Here is a 13,203-nt window from a genome sequence, read left to right on the forward strand (position 1 = left end):
GAGCAGCTGCCTTCCACACGGGTCGTGATCCTGGGGTCCTGGGATCAAGCCCCGCATTGGGCTTCCTGCTCAGCAGGGGGGTCTGCTTCTCTCTCTCCCTCTGCACCTGCTCCTGTGCTCTCTCTTGCTCACTCTCTCTTTCAAATAAATAAATAAAATCTTAAAAAAAAAAGACTGGAGTTTAGCCTTGATTAATAAGCACCTGGTCTTCTGATAGCCTCCTTTTAAGGTATTTTTTATATACAATACAGTTGCAATGATTTGGACAGATTAAAACCAATTGGGAAAACCAATCTAAATTAATATTATGAAAGAACAGTTTTAAAGTACGTTAGCTTTGTATACATATATAGAGACACACATATATAAGATACATTTTAAGCTATTAATAGTAGTGACAATGAGAGTGGGAAAGGGGAAATTTCATCTTTTACTCTCTAAAATGTTTTATACTGTTTGACTTTTTTATGATGTTTTCATGTATTCCCTTTATAATAATAGAAAGTTTATATAATGAACTCTGCTAGGTTTATCAAGAGTTACATACAATATCTTGGTGACCTGCCTTAATAAAACAATAATAGTTTGTAAACAATAACATTAACTCATTGAACAAATATTGATTGAGTGCCTATTGCATGAAAGGGACTGTACTAGGCCCTAGAACTACAATGGTGGGGGAAAATGCACATGTAAGAGAAACAGATAAGTACATAAACATTAAAAATTTTTTTTTTAAAGATTTTATTTATTTATTTGACAGAGAGATAGACAGAAGAGCACAAGCAGAGGGAGTGGCAGAGAGAGAGGGAGAAGCAGGCTCTGCACTGAGCAGGGAACCCCATGCGGGACTCGATCCCAGGACCCTGAGATCATGACCTGAGCCGAAGGCAGACGCTTAACCATCTGAGCCACCCAGGCGCCCTAAAAATTAAAATTTTAATTCTAGCTAACGTTACAGAAGAGAGAAACAAGATGCTTGTTTTTTTTTTTTTTTTTAAGAGAGCAAGAGAGAGAGAGCACGATGTGGGGGAGGGTCAGAGGGAGAAGCAGACTCCCCGCTGAGCAGGGAGCCCAATGCGGGACTTGATCCCAGGACCCCAGGATCATGACCTGAGCCGAAGGCAGACGCTTAACCGACTGAGCCACCCAGGCGCCCTGAGAAACAAGATGCTGTAAGAAACTGTACTGAGAGATTTGATTTAGTCAGGGAAGCCTGGGAAAGTTTCCTTGGTAAAGTGGGATCTGAAGTATGAGTGTGAGCTAACTAGGTAAAGAAGGGAGGGAAGAGTATTCTAGGCTGAGGAGTGATAAATGACATACATGTGATTTCCTCTCCTCTCGTGAGAGGAAGCAGGACAAGGGCAGCTGGAGTGAGAGCATGGAGATGAGGCCAGAGAAGTAGGTCGCAGCCAGATCTTAAGTGCCAGTTACAAGCTTTGTATTTGGTCTCAACACCAATTGGAAACAATGGAAAGTTTTTGTTTTCTTTTTTTATCGTTTGTTTTTGCAGTGGCACATGTCACATCACATTTGTACTTTGAAAATATTGCTCTGGTTGCAGTATGGAGAATGGGTTGGGGATGGGGTAGAGTCCCAGTAACTGCAGAGAGACTGTAGGAGGATATTGCAATATCTAAAAATGATAGTTGACAAAGACCAGGGTGGACTGGAGAGAAATGAGTGCATCGGAAAGGTATGTAGGAGATAAAGTCAGCAGGGTTTGGTGATGCATTGGGTATGCCAGGGACATCAGAGATGACTCCTCGTTTTCTGACCTCCAGAACTGAATGGATGACTTTGCAGGACCAGGTGACAGAGATCCCCAGGAGAGGCTCAGAAATCTGTGACATGGAAGAGAGGGACTGAAGGAGGGTGGGGGTGAAAGGCTTGGTTTTTTTTGTTTGTTTTTACCTAGAAGACTCTTGGACACATTTACAAGGAATGCTTGGTATTGCGGGTGGCTGAGAGGCCTGAGCACCAGTGGAGGGTTTGGGTCCAGACAGGTAGACCTGCAGGGGAGTGCTTTGGAAGTTTGGAAGCAGTTTATTCTCTGTGTATTTCAAAGTAATCCCTTTACATTGCTTACATTGTAGATTTATTTCATAAATGTCATCATAGATCAAAGGCAAATTAAAAGTTCTGTCAGAATTGTTATAAATATAAGTGAAAGTCAAATTCTAGTTAGTTTTACTGTTTTGGGAAAATAAATAGATTTTTTCCAAGGTTTTGATTTCTTTGTTGTTTAAAGATTTTATTTATTTATTTATTTATTTATTTATTTATTTATTTATTTATTTATCTGAGAGAGAAAGAGAATGAGCAGGGGGAGGGGCAGAGGGAATCCCAAGCAGAATCTCAAGCAGACTCTGCACACACTGAGCATGGAGCCAGTGCAGGGCTCGATCCCACAGCCCTGAGCTAAAATCATGAGTCGGACGTTTAACTGACTGAGCCACCCAGGTGCCCCTCTTTGTTGTTTAATACCAAAATCTCTACTAATGGCACCTGAGATGAGTGTAGCCACAAAATCTGAGATGTTCAGAGAAGCAAAAGGGACCTATTTAAATTTCTCTTGAGCTTCTGTATTATCATTGGATTATAGTTGACCATTGGAACAATGCAGAGGTGCCCCAAACCCCCACGCAATCAAAATCCATGTATAACTTCCGACTCCCCCAAAACCTAACTACTAATAGCCTATTGTTGACCAAAGCCTTACCAATGACATAAACACCTATTTTGTATGTTATATATATTATATGCTGTATTCTTACAATAAAGTAAGCTATAGAAATTGTTACTAACAAAATCATAAAGAAGAGAAAATACATTTACAGTACTATATTTATTGAAAAAAATCTGCACATAGGTGGACCCATACAGTTCAAATCCATGTTGTTCAATGGTCGACTTTAGTTAGATACCACCAAAGAGTACTCTTAGATAAATACATTTTTTTAAATCAAAATGTGTTTTTACTGTCACTCATGAATACTAAAAGCAATTTATTCCTACAATTGACTTATTTTAATATTTGCACATATTTTTGTAATCAACAAATATATTGTTTTAAATTATAGTGAAATTAATGCCATATAATCATAAATTGGCATTTTATATTGCATATTTCCACCTGTGATAAAATAGAGTTGTTCAGTTATGATACCTGAAAGAATAAGGGTTCATTCATTTATTCTGTAAATATTCTGTACATTCAATAAATGGTACTATTATACATGCTGGGAGTATAACAGATAAAATTCCTTGCCCTTATGAAACTGCTATTCTGTTGTGTTAGAATATCAAAAATACAGCTTCTGACATGTCAGATTAAATTACCTTCATATATTCTGCTTTATTCAAGGAATGGAAAATGTTGTGAACCCTATGTAGACTATAAATCAGTCTGCCACCATCAGGTACAAAATTGATTTCCTAGGGTCCCTGACTCTTGGTAATTCACTAGGTGCCTCCAGTTTTAAGTTTGAGGTTACTCCCTCACAATTATTTATTTATTCCATTGTTTTGCCAATGCAGGATGTTCCTTATTTATCACAACCAGCTGCAACTCCTCCTATCCTCAAAGGAATTTAAAATTCAACATTTTAGGGCCTATTCCCGTGGTTGAACATGCTGTCAGAAAAATTATTTCCCTTTTCCCCTTAAGTCTTAAGCTCTCATGCCATGAATTTGATGGTGTCATAGAAACATTAGATTCTTTAGTAGAAATAGGAAAAACAGGAATTATCTATTTTGATCAAATTCAAGAGGAGAACTTTTATTTCAATATAGCCAATAGCAATAGACCTCAACCCTTTGGCCCAAAGTAATAAAATTACAAGATAAAAAGATGTATTAACATAATTGAGAGTCAGTCCTCCTGTCAATGAGAAAGGGATTTTCCTGTAGGCTTGGCTTTTAGGGTCAGGACATTCTGCCTTCTCTCTTGCACTTGAAAGTCAAAAGCCTTGCTACTCAAAAGCATGGTCTGTAAATAGCATCACTTGGGAGTTTGTTACAATTGTAGAATCTCAGGGCGCCTGGGTGGCTCAGTTGGTTAAGTGTCTGCCTTTGGCTCAGGTTGTGATCTCACGCTCCTGGGATGGAGCCCATATCTGGCTCCCTCCTCAGCGGGGCGTCTGCTTCTCCCTCTCCCCCCAAGCTCATGCTCGCTCTCTCTCTCTCAAATAAATAAATAAAATCTTAAAAAAAAAAAATTGTAGAATCCTTTGTCTCATCTCTAATCTGCTGAATCAGAATCTGCATTTTAATAAGATCCACAGGTTTGGACCAAAGTTTGAGAAGCCTGAGTCTAATGCAAGGCCAACTATGGCTGAGGGCCAAATCCAGTCATCGCCTGCTTTTGTGCACCCAGGGAGATAAGAATGGTTTTTATATTTTTAAGTGGTTGAAAAAAGCAAAAGAATAATATTTCTTGACACGTTAAAATGATATGAAATTAATGTTTCAGTATCCACAAATAAAAGTTTTATTGGAACACAAGCTACAGTGTTAACATATTGTCTATGACTGCTTTGGTTCAAAAGGAACAGTTGAGTAGTTGTGACAGAAGCCATGTGTCCTAAAAAGCCTAAAATATTTACTACCTGGCCCTTCACAGAAAAAATTTGCTGACCTCTGCTCTAAAGTGTACTAGAGGGTGCCTGGGTGGCTCAGTCGTTAAGCGTCTGCCTTTGGCTCAGGTCATGATCCCAGGGTCCTGGGATCGAGTCCCACATCGGGCTCCCTGCTCGGCAGGAAGCCTGCTTCTCCCTCTCCCACTCCCCCTGCTTGTGTTCCTGCTCTCGCTATCTCTCTCTGTGTCAAATAAATAAATAAAATCTTTAAAAAAATAAAAAAATAAAGTGTACTAGAGGGATGCCTGGGTGGCTCAGTCGGTTAAGCGTCTGCCTTCGGCTCAGGTCATGATCCCGGGGTCCTGGGATCGAGCCCCGCGTCGGGCTTCTTGTTTAGCGGGAAGCCTGCTTCTCCCTCTCCCTCTGCCGGCTACTCCCCCACTTATGCTCTCTCTGTGTCAAATAAATAAATAAAATCTTTAAAAAATAAAGTGTACTAGATCTGGCGGCCACCTTTTTAATATGTAAATGGTTTGTGAGAAAAGTTTAAATTGTCCAGAAGAAGCCTGTTTTTTAAAAAAATTCTAATTACACTTAAATTTAAAATATATAATTATTATATAATTTAAACCAACAAACTGAATTTATATGTCTGATTATAATGCTTCTTAAAGCAAATCACATCTGTCATTTATTAAAAGTGTACTCTCTGGGGGAAAAAAAAAAGTGTACTAGAATTACATTCTTCGTAGGCTCCAGAGTAGCTTGCAAATCAAAGTCAGCTGATTATGATAATGTGTTTAAGGTCCTTCATTGTATCAGTTTGAATTAATAAAGCAGGATCAGTATTTAAACATTAGGAATATAGGGCTTTAACCTTGTTTTAGAAATGAAATACCATGAACTGAAGAGTTTTTCATCAGGGATAAATTTGTTGTAGTTTTCCCCATAATTTCAATTTTTTACAAAATGAAAGATACAGTTGTTACTACTAAGTATGTATGGTTCCCTTATGCTTATGGTGTTAAATAGTTTGAATTAACCTTTTTTTTTACCCCTCCACACGACATGATTATTTTAATCTAGATCTGAGAATTTGAAACTCCAGTAATCCTTGCTCATCTTCTAGGTGGAAATCTGCTAGTCTTAGTGGATCAGCATGCTGCCCATGAGCGTGTCCGTTTAGAGCAGCTGATTACTGGTAAGGATCTGTTTAGAAATAGAAAAGATTTGAGACTCCCCTGCAGAACTTGAATTTGTATACTGAAGGAGTTTTTCTAACTGTGACTGTTGTATGTTTAAAAAATTAAGCTGAAGTCTTCTGGTTTGGCTTCTCTTATAACTGAAAGAATGTAGTGATTCACTTTACTGATTCAAACTTGGTGGCATTACATGGTCAAAGATATATTTGCCATACATTTATCATTGACCCTGAGGGTTGAGTACCTAAGAATTAGGCTACTGTATCATGACATCCAGCATAAAGATATGCTCCTCTGTATGCCCATATGATCTTGGTATATATCTCTTCTTCACAGTTCATCAGGCAGAGACTACCACCAGCTCAGAAGACCCAATATATTATTTTTATTATAAAATTTGTTTTGAATAGGTGGTATAATCAAATAGGTTCAAGTCTGACAGGTATAAAAGGTAATAATATAATAAAGTCTCCTTTTTACCCTTGTTCCTCATCCCACCTAGTTTCTCTCCCCAGAGACAACCAATATCACTAACTTGTTACATATTTTTCCAAAGTTAGTATGTGCTTTTTAATCTCTGCTACCCTCTTTTCTCATCATGAGGTAGGATGTTCTCCAAATGGTAAAATCCCAGGAAGACCTTTACTCCTGTGGTCAAGTAATGGAAAACTAATGTCAAAAAGTTAGGGGAGGACCTAGGGAGATAGTTCATGGACTAGAATGGCAATGATATTACTCCGTTCACTTTTCCTTATGAGATGAAGACCTCATTGCTAGGAAAGATACAGTAAAATTAGCATTAGGAAAACTTGCTATAGGCTCAGGACCATTTGAGAACAGTACTGACCAATTGTCTTCAGAGACTGGGAAACCCTTTTGAAGGAGTGGGGAAATCTTCTTGAGCCATAGGATTTTATAGTAAACCAATGTTATTTCCTCAGTAATCAACATTATTCCCCCACCCCCTATTATTAAAACCACATTTATTGACTACAGGAACACTGCATTGTTCATTTCAATGTAAGACTTAAGTCTTACATTTCTTATTTTGGAAAATACTGGTGAAATGAATAAATGGACTGGATATTTACTAGTTTGACTTTAATAATGGAAATTCAAAGCCTATGACTGAACATTGCAGATATCATTAAGCATAATAATAATTAACATGGCTGTACCTTACCGTGCCTTATTTTAATCTGATTCTGGAAGACTTCACTTCCTACTCTAACCCATTCATCTTTTTTTCCAAAAGATTCCTATGAGAAGCAACAGCCACAGGGCTCTGGTCGGAAAAAATTACTGTCTTCCATTGTAAGTCCTCCACTAGAGATAAGAGTGACAGAGGAACACAGGAGACTCTTACGGTTAGTACCACCATGAGGATGTGATGCTTATAAGCTCTCACAGTAATTCTGTGAGGTATAATTATTGTTCCTTTTTTCAGATGAGGCACCTGAGACCAAAGGGAGGTTACGTAACTTGGTCAAGGTTATAACAGCTCTTGAGTGGTGGAGCAGGCTTCTAGATGCAGATCTTCTGACTCCAAATGCTCTTCTTTCCACTATATCACAGCTGTTGAGTATAGGATAGAGTTTCCTTGATAATTTTTTCCAGCAGTTGGCTTAGAATTTCTTGGAAAAGTCCATGTTTATGCTGTGCTGTTTCTGAAAGCAACATTACTGCAGTAATTGCTTCCATTGTGCTTTGCCTTGGTGCATTCTAGATTCTTAGTTTTCATTACCATAATCATACTGGGAAGAAAGTAAAACACTGGGCCGCAAGGAAGGGGTAAATCATATGGTGAGTCACAAGATAGGGCATTTTCCCACTTTTGAGCAGCACAGATTATTGGAAATAAGAAAGAATTGTCTCTGAATTTATGTCAGGTTTGGGAATATGCTACTGCCAATAAATCTTTTTCCCTGGGGCATAATAGAGGCAGATCCATTTATTTACATGCCGTTATTCAGGACTTCTCAGTTCCTAGGGCTGTTAATTACCTCCCTGCTTCAATGCTGATTCAAAACATTCTCAGCCCTTTTATTTGTGCCAAACTCCTTGAAGTGCCAGCAATGAGAAGTTAGCAATTCCTCAGTGAAGAATAAAAACTTAGGAACAGGACTTAGAAACAAATTGATTCTCTCAATGGAAAAGAGAAAAAAAAAAAGTTACTATAACTCAAAAAAGGAAATTTGATAATAAAATCCTAAACAAATGACCATAAGTATGAGAAGAACAGTACAATTTTTAAAACTTGTGGCTCGCTTCTCGGCCTTTTGGCTAAGATCAAGTGTAAAACTTGTGGCTGCTTTTGAGAAACTATTCAGTGTTTGGAACTAGTACTGAAATGCAAATGAAGTAATACTTTTGTAATTGAGGTTATCTCTCTAGGTGTTACCACAAAAATCTGGAAGATCTGGGCCTTGAAATTATATTTCCAGACACCAGTGATTCTCTGGTCCTTGTAGGAAAAGTACCACTCTGTTTTGTAGAAAGAGAAGCCAATGAACTTCGAAGAGGAAGATCTCCTGTGACCAAGAGTATCGTGGAGGTAAGACAGAGCTTCAGATGTTGAGGAAATTGCTGAGTGAAGGTAACCTCCTGTTTTCTTTAGAAATTCTCTATATTCATCTTTTATCCAACAAGCATCTATGAGATCCCTGCTGTGTGCCAGGTGCTAGAGATTCAGTGATGAATTAACTCAAGGGGAAGAGGAAGGACATTTAAGTAATTATAAATATAATGAAATTTGGCCAAGTAGAGGTATGTTCAAAAGTGCTATGGAAATACAGAATGATTACCATGCCCAGGGGGATGGAGGCCAAGGAAACTATCACAGAAAAGCTATTTTTTTTCCTTAGGAAAAATCTTGTAGAACAGTAGGAGCCTGCCAAGTACAGAACAGTGGAGAAGGACATTCTAGACAGAACAACCGATATCAGAAACACGGAGCAGATCCTGTGTTTAGAGAACTACCTGTATATATGGCTTGAATGAAGATATATATGTGGTGGTGGACTAGATGAGGCTAGATAGGTCATCAAGACCAAGTCATAGGACGCCTGGGTGGCTCAGTCATTAAGCGTCTGCCTTCGGCTCAGGTCATGATCCCAGGGTCCTGGGATCGAGTCCCACATCGGGCTCCCTGCTCTGCGGGAAGCCTGCTTCCCCCTCTCCCATTCCCCCTGCTTGTGTTCCTGCTCTCGCTATGTCTCTCTCTGTCAAAAAAATAAATAAAATCTTAAAAAAAAAAAAAAAGCCCAAGTCATAAAGGGATTCAGCATATTCTGCTAAGTAGTTTGCATTTCATCCTCTACATATATGTTTTGGTAAAGGTCTGGAAAGCTGCTGCTGGGATGTAGCATTGGAGGTGTTGAAGAGAACCATACTTCTTACTTTATGTGTTTCACTTTTATTTTTTTTTAACATAAGCTCCATGCCCAGTGTGGAGCCCTCTGTGGGGCTTGAACTCATGACCCTGAGATCCAAGACTTGAGCTGAGATCAAGAGTCAGATGCTTAATGGACTGAGCCACCCAGGCGCCCTACACTTTATTTTTTACAACAGACAATTTATTTTGTCTTTGTTGCCTTTTCTTTCCTCCTTTATGGTTTTCTATTAGAGTGTTCTTTATTTCTCCTTTTTTTTCCCTCTGCTAGTTTAGAAGTTACATATTCCATTGTATTCATTTAGATTAGCCTTGAATTTCAGCCTTAACAAACTTTCAGGTAATTTGTTTCTCTCTTCTCCCTGAACTGTACAAAAACCTTACAACCCTTTATCTTCCAGCACTCCCCTCCCATCTTCCATGCTGTTGCTCAGTATTTTAACTCCACCTTGTTTTTAATCTCCTTAGCAGTCATTAATTTTATAGTCAATGTTTATTTTATTTTTTAAATTTAAATTCAATTAACATATAGTGTATTATTAGTTTCAGAGGTAGAGTTCAGTGATTCATCAGTCTTTTTTTTTTTAAAGATTTTATTTATTTATTTGAGAGAGAGAATGAGAGACAGCACAAGAGGGAAGAGGGTCAGAGGGAGAAGCAGACCCCCCGCTGAGCAGGGAGCCCGATGTGGGACTCGATCCCGGGACTCCAGGATCATGACCTGAGCCGAAGGCAGTCGCTTAACCAACTGAGCCACCCAGGCGCCTGATGCATCAGTCTTATATAACACCCAGTGTTCATTACATCACGTGCCCTCCTTAATGTTTATCACCTAGTTACCCCATCCCTCCACCTTCCTCCCCTCCAGCAACCCTCAGTTTGTTCCCTACGGTTAAGAGTCTCTTATGGTTTGTCTCCCTCTCTGATTTCATCTTGTTTTATTTTTCCCTCCCTTCCCCTATGCTTCTCCGTTTTGTTTCTTAAATTTCACATATGAGTGAAATCATATAACTGTCTTTCTCTGATTGACTTATTTCACTTAGCATAATACTGCCCTTTAGGTCCATCCACATCATTGCCAGTGGCAAGATTTCTTTCTTTTTTTGATGGCTGAGTAATATTCCATTGTGTGTGTGTGTGTGTGTGTGTGTATATATATATATATATATATATATATCACATCTTCTTTATTCATTCATCTGTCAATGGACATCTGGGCTCTTTCCCTACTTTGGCTATTGTGGACATTGCTGCTATAAACATTGGGGTGCAGATGCCTCTTTGGATCACTACGTTTGTATCTTTGGGGTAAATGCAATGGCTGGATCGTAAGGTAGCTGTATTTTTAACTTTTTGAGGAATCTCCATACTGTTTTCCAGAGTGGCTGCACCAGCTTGCATTCCCACCAGCAATGTAGGAGGGTTCCCCTTTCTCCGCATCCTTGCCAACATCTGTTGTCTCCTGAGTTGTTAATTCTAGCTATTCTGACTGGGGTGAGGTGGTATCTCATTGAGGTTTTGATTTGTATTTCCCTGATGCCAGATGATTTTGAGCATTTTTTCATGTGTCTGTTGGCCATTTGTATGTCTTCTTTGGAGAAATGTCTGTTCGTGTCTTCTGCCCATAGCCTGATTGGATTATTTGTTCTTTGGGTGTTGAGTTTGATAAGTTCTTTATAGATTTTGGATACTAGCCCCTTATCTGATATGTCATTTGCAAATATCTTCTCCCATTCTGTCAGTTGTCTTTTGGTTTTGTCAGCTGTTTCCTTTGCTGTGCAAAAGCTTTTATCTTGATGAAGTCCCATAGTTCATTTTTGCCCTTGCTTCCCTTGCCTTTGGAGACGTGTCTAGCAAGAAGTTGCTGCGACTGAGGTCACGGAGGTTGCTGCTTGTGTTGTCCTCTAGGATTTTGATGGATTCCTGTCTCACATTTAAGTCTTTCATCCATTTTGAATCTATTTTTGTGTATGGTGTAAGAAAATGGTCCAGCTTCATTCTTCTGCATTTGGCTAGCCAATGTTTATTTAGATTAACCAAAATATTCACCAGAGTCTTTGTTCACTGTTGGTCCTTGAATCCCACTATTCATTCCGTGTTCGGCTTTCTTTTTACCAAAATCTTTTAAAAGTTCTTTTAAGAGTCCATAAATGGGGCACCTGGGTGGTTCAGTCATTGGGCATCTGCCTTCGGCTCAGGTCATGATCCCAGGGTCCTGGGATCGAGCCCTGCATCGGGCTCCCTGCTCAGTGGGAAGCCTGCTTCTCCCTCTCCCACTCCCCCTGCTTGTGTTCCCTCTCTTACTGTGTCTCTCTCTGTCAAATAAATAAATAAAATCTTTAAAAAAAAAAAAAAGAGTCCATAAATGATAAACTGTCTTTGAAAATGTCTTTATTTTTGCCTTCACACTTGCATGATTGTCTAGCTAAAAACAGAATTCCACATTGTCAGTCATCCCTCAGCATTTTGAGAACATTCCATTACTTTGACATTCTATATGCCATTGGAGTCCATTGTCAACCTAGTTATCATTATCTTGTAGGTAATCTGATTTTCTCTCTGGTGGATTTTAAGATTTTCTCTTTGCCTTTGGTGTTCTGCAATTTCCCCATGATTTATCTTGTTTCCATTTCCTTCTTGAGAATTCATCATGCTTCTTCCATTTGGAAAACATACAATTATTATCACTTCAAGCACTACTTCTTCCGCCATTCTCTCTCATCTCCTGAAATCCTGTCAGATGTCTACTGGACCTTACCTTTTTAACTTCTCTGTCATATTTCCCATTGTCTTACCTCTTTGTGATACATTCTGGGAAATGCCCTCATTTATCTTCTAGTGAACTAAATTCTCTCTTCACCTGCTGTTTAATCAGATGTTTAACTGATCCACTGAGTTTATTTCAGTGACTGTATTTTTTTACTTCCAGAATTATGATTAGGTTCTTTCTCAGATCTCTCTGTTCTTTTTTCATAGTGTCCTGTTTAATTCGCTGTGGTTTCTACTCCTTATTTATTTCTAACTCTTTCTGTTTGGAGCACAGGCAAATCCACATGAACTCAGTCTACCATTTTTCCAGAAATCGGAATTGCTTTAGTCATATCTAAAAATAAAAAAATTAGAAGATCAATTTGGATAAATTATGTGATAGATTGATACGGGAAAGGTTTGAGGCAGGGAGAGTAGGTGAGAGGCTATTGCACTGGTTCAAATAGGAGAGGATGAGGGCCTAAGTCAATAGCATTGGGAATGGAGGGGCGCCTGGGTGGCTCAGTTGGTTAAGCGACTGCCTTCGGCTCAGGTCATGATCCTGGAGTCCCGGGATCGAGTCCCGCATCGGGCTCCCTGCTCAGCAGGGAGTCTGCTTCTCCCTCTGACCCTCCTCCCTCTCATGCTCTCTGTCTCTCATTCTCTCTCTCTCAAATAAATAAATAAAATCTTTAAAAAAAAAATAGCATTGGGAATGGAGAGGAGGGATATCTGAAACATAAGATGGAAGGTAGAATCAAGAGGACCTGAGCAATAGAAAGTATAAAGGGGATAAAGGAGAAAAGATAAGATAGGATTCTGAAGGTTCTAGCTTGGATGACTGGAAGGATGGTGGTGCCATTGCCAGAAGAAGGAAGTAGAGGAGGAGGAGTACACCTGCTGGGGAGTTAGATTATGAGCCTGGGTTTAGACGCAGTGAATGTGCCTTCAAATGGGGATTTGCTAATGGTTAGGCAGACTTACAGATCTAGTGCTTGGGAAAGAAGCCTGGGCTGTATGTACCTATCTGGGAGTTAACAGTGTATATATTTTGATGATATCAGAAGCTGGAGAAGGGTCTAGAGGAAGTGAGAGTATCTAGGGAGAATATGAAGAATAAAAAGAGGAGAGCAAAGGGTGGAGTTGATGGAACACCAGCATTCAGGGTGCATATGTTTTGGCATAGGTCTGGAAAGTTACTGCTGAAAAGAAGAGACTGGAAAGGATGATTGAAAATATTTGGTCAGAGAGAAAGGAAGAAAATCAGGAAAAAGTAATATCG

The 13,203-nt window shown here is 39.2% G+C and overlaps 1 protein-coding gene across 6 annotated transcripts in view; it reads left to right on the forward strand.

Moving 5' to 3' along the window:
- The window catches only part of MLH3 (mutL homolog 3), a 28,417-nt gene that overhangs the window by 10,388 nt on the left and 4,826 nt on the right, over nucleotides 1-13,203 (forward strand). For all 6 annotated transcript variants that reach the window (XM_034992236.1, XM_034992240.1, XM_034992237.1 and 3 more), the window contains 3 exons: nucleotides 5,710-5,781; nucleotides 7,038-7,149; nucleotides 8,177-8,336. In XM_034992236.1, the coding sequence (XP_034848127.1) occupies nucleotides 5,710-5,781; nucleotides 7,038-7,149; nucleotides 8,177-8,336 (344 nt within the window). The remainder of the gene's footprint in view (nucleotides 1-5,709; nucleotides 5,782-7,037; nucleotides 7,150-8,176; nucleotides 8,337-13,203) is intronic.

This window comes from Mirounga leonina, unplaced genomic scaffold, assembly GCF_011800145.1.
Source record: "Mirounga leonina isolate KUSES-001 unplaced genomic scaffold, KU_Mleo_1.0 Mir_82, whole genome shotgun sequence".
Taxonomy (NCBI): Eukaryota; Metazoa; Chordata; class Mammalia; order Carnivora; family Phocidae; genus Mirounga; species Mirounga leonina.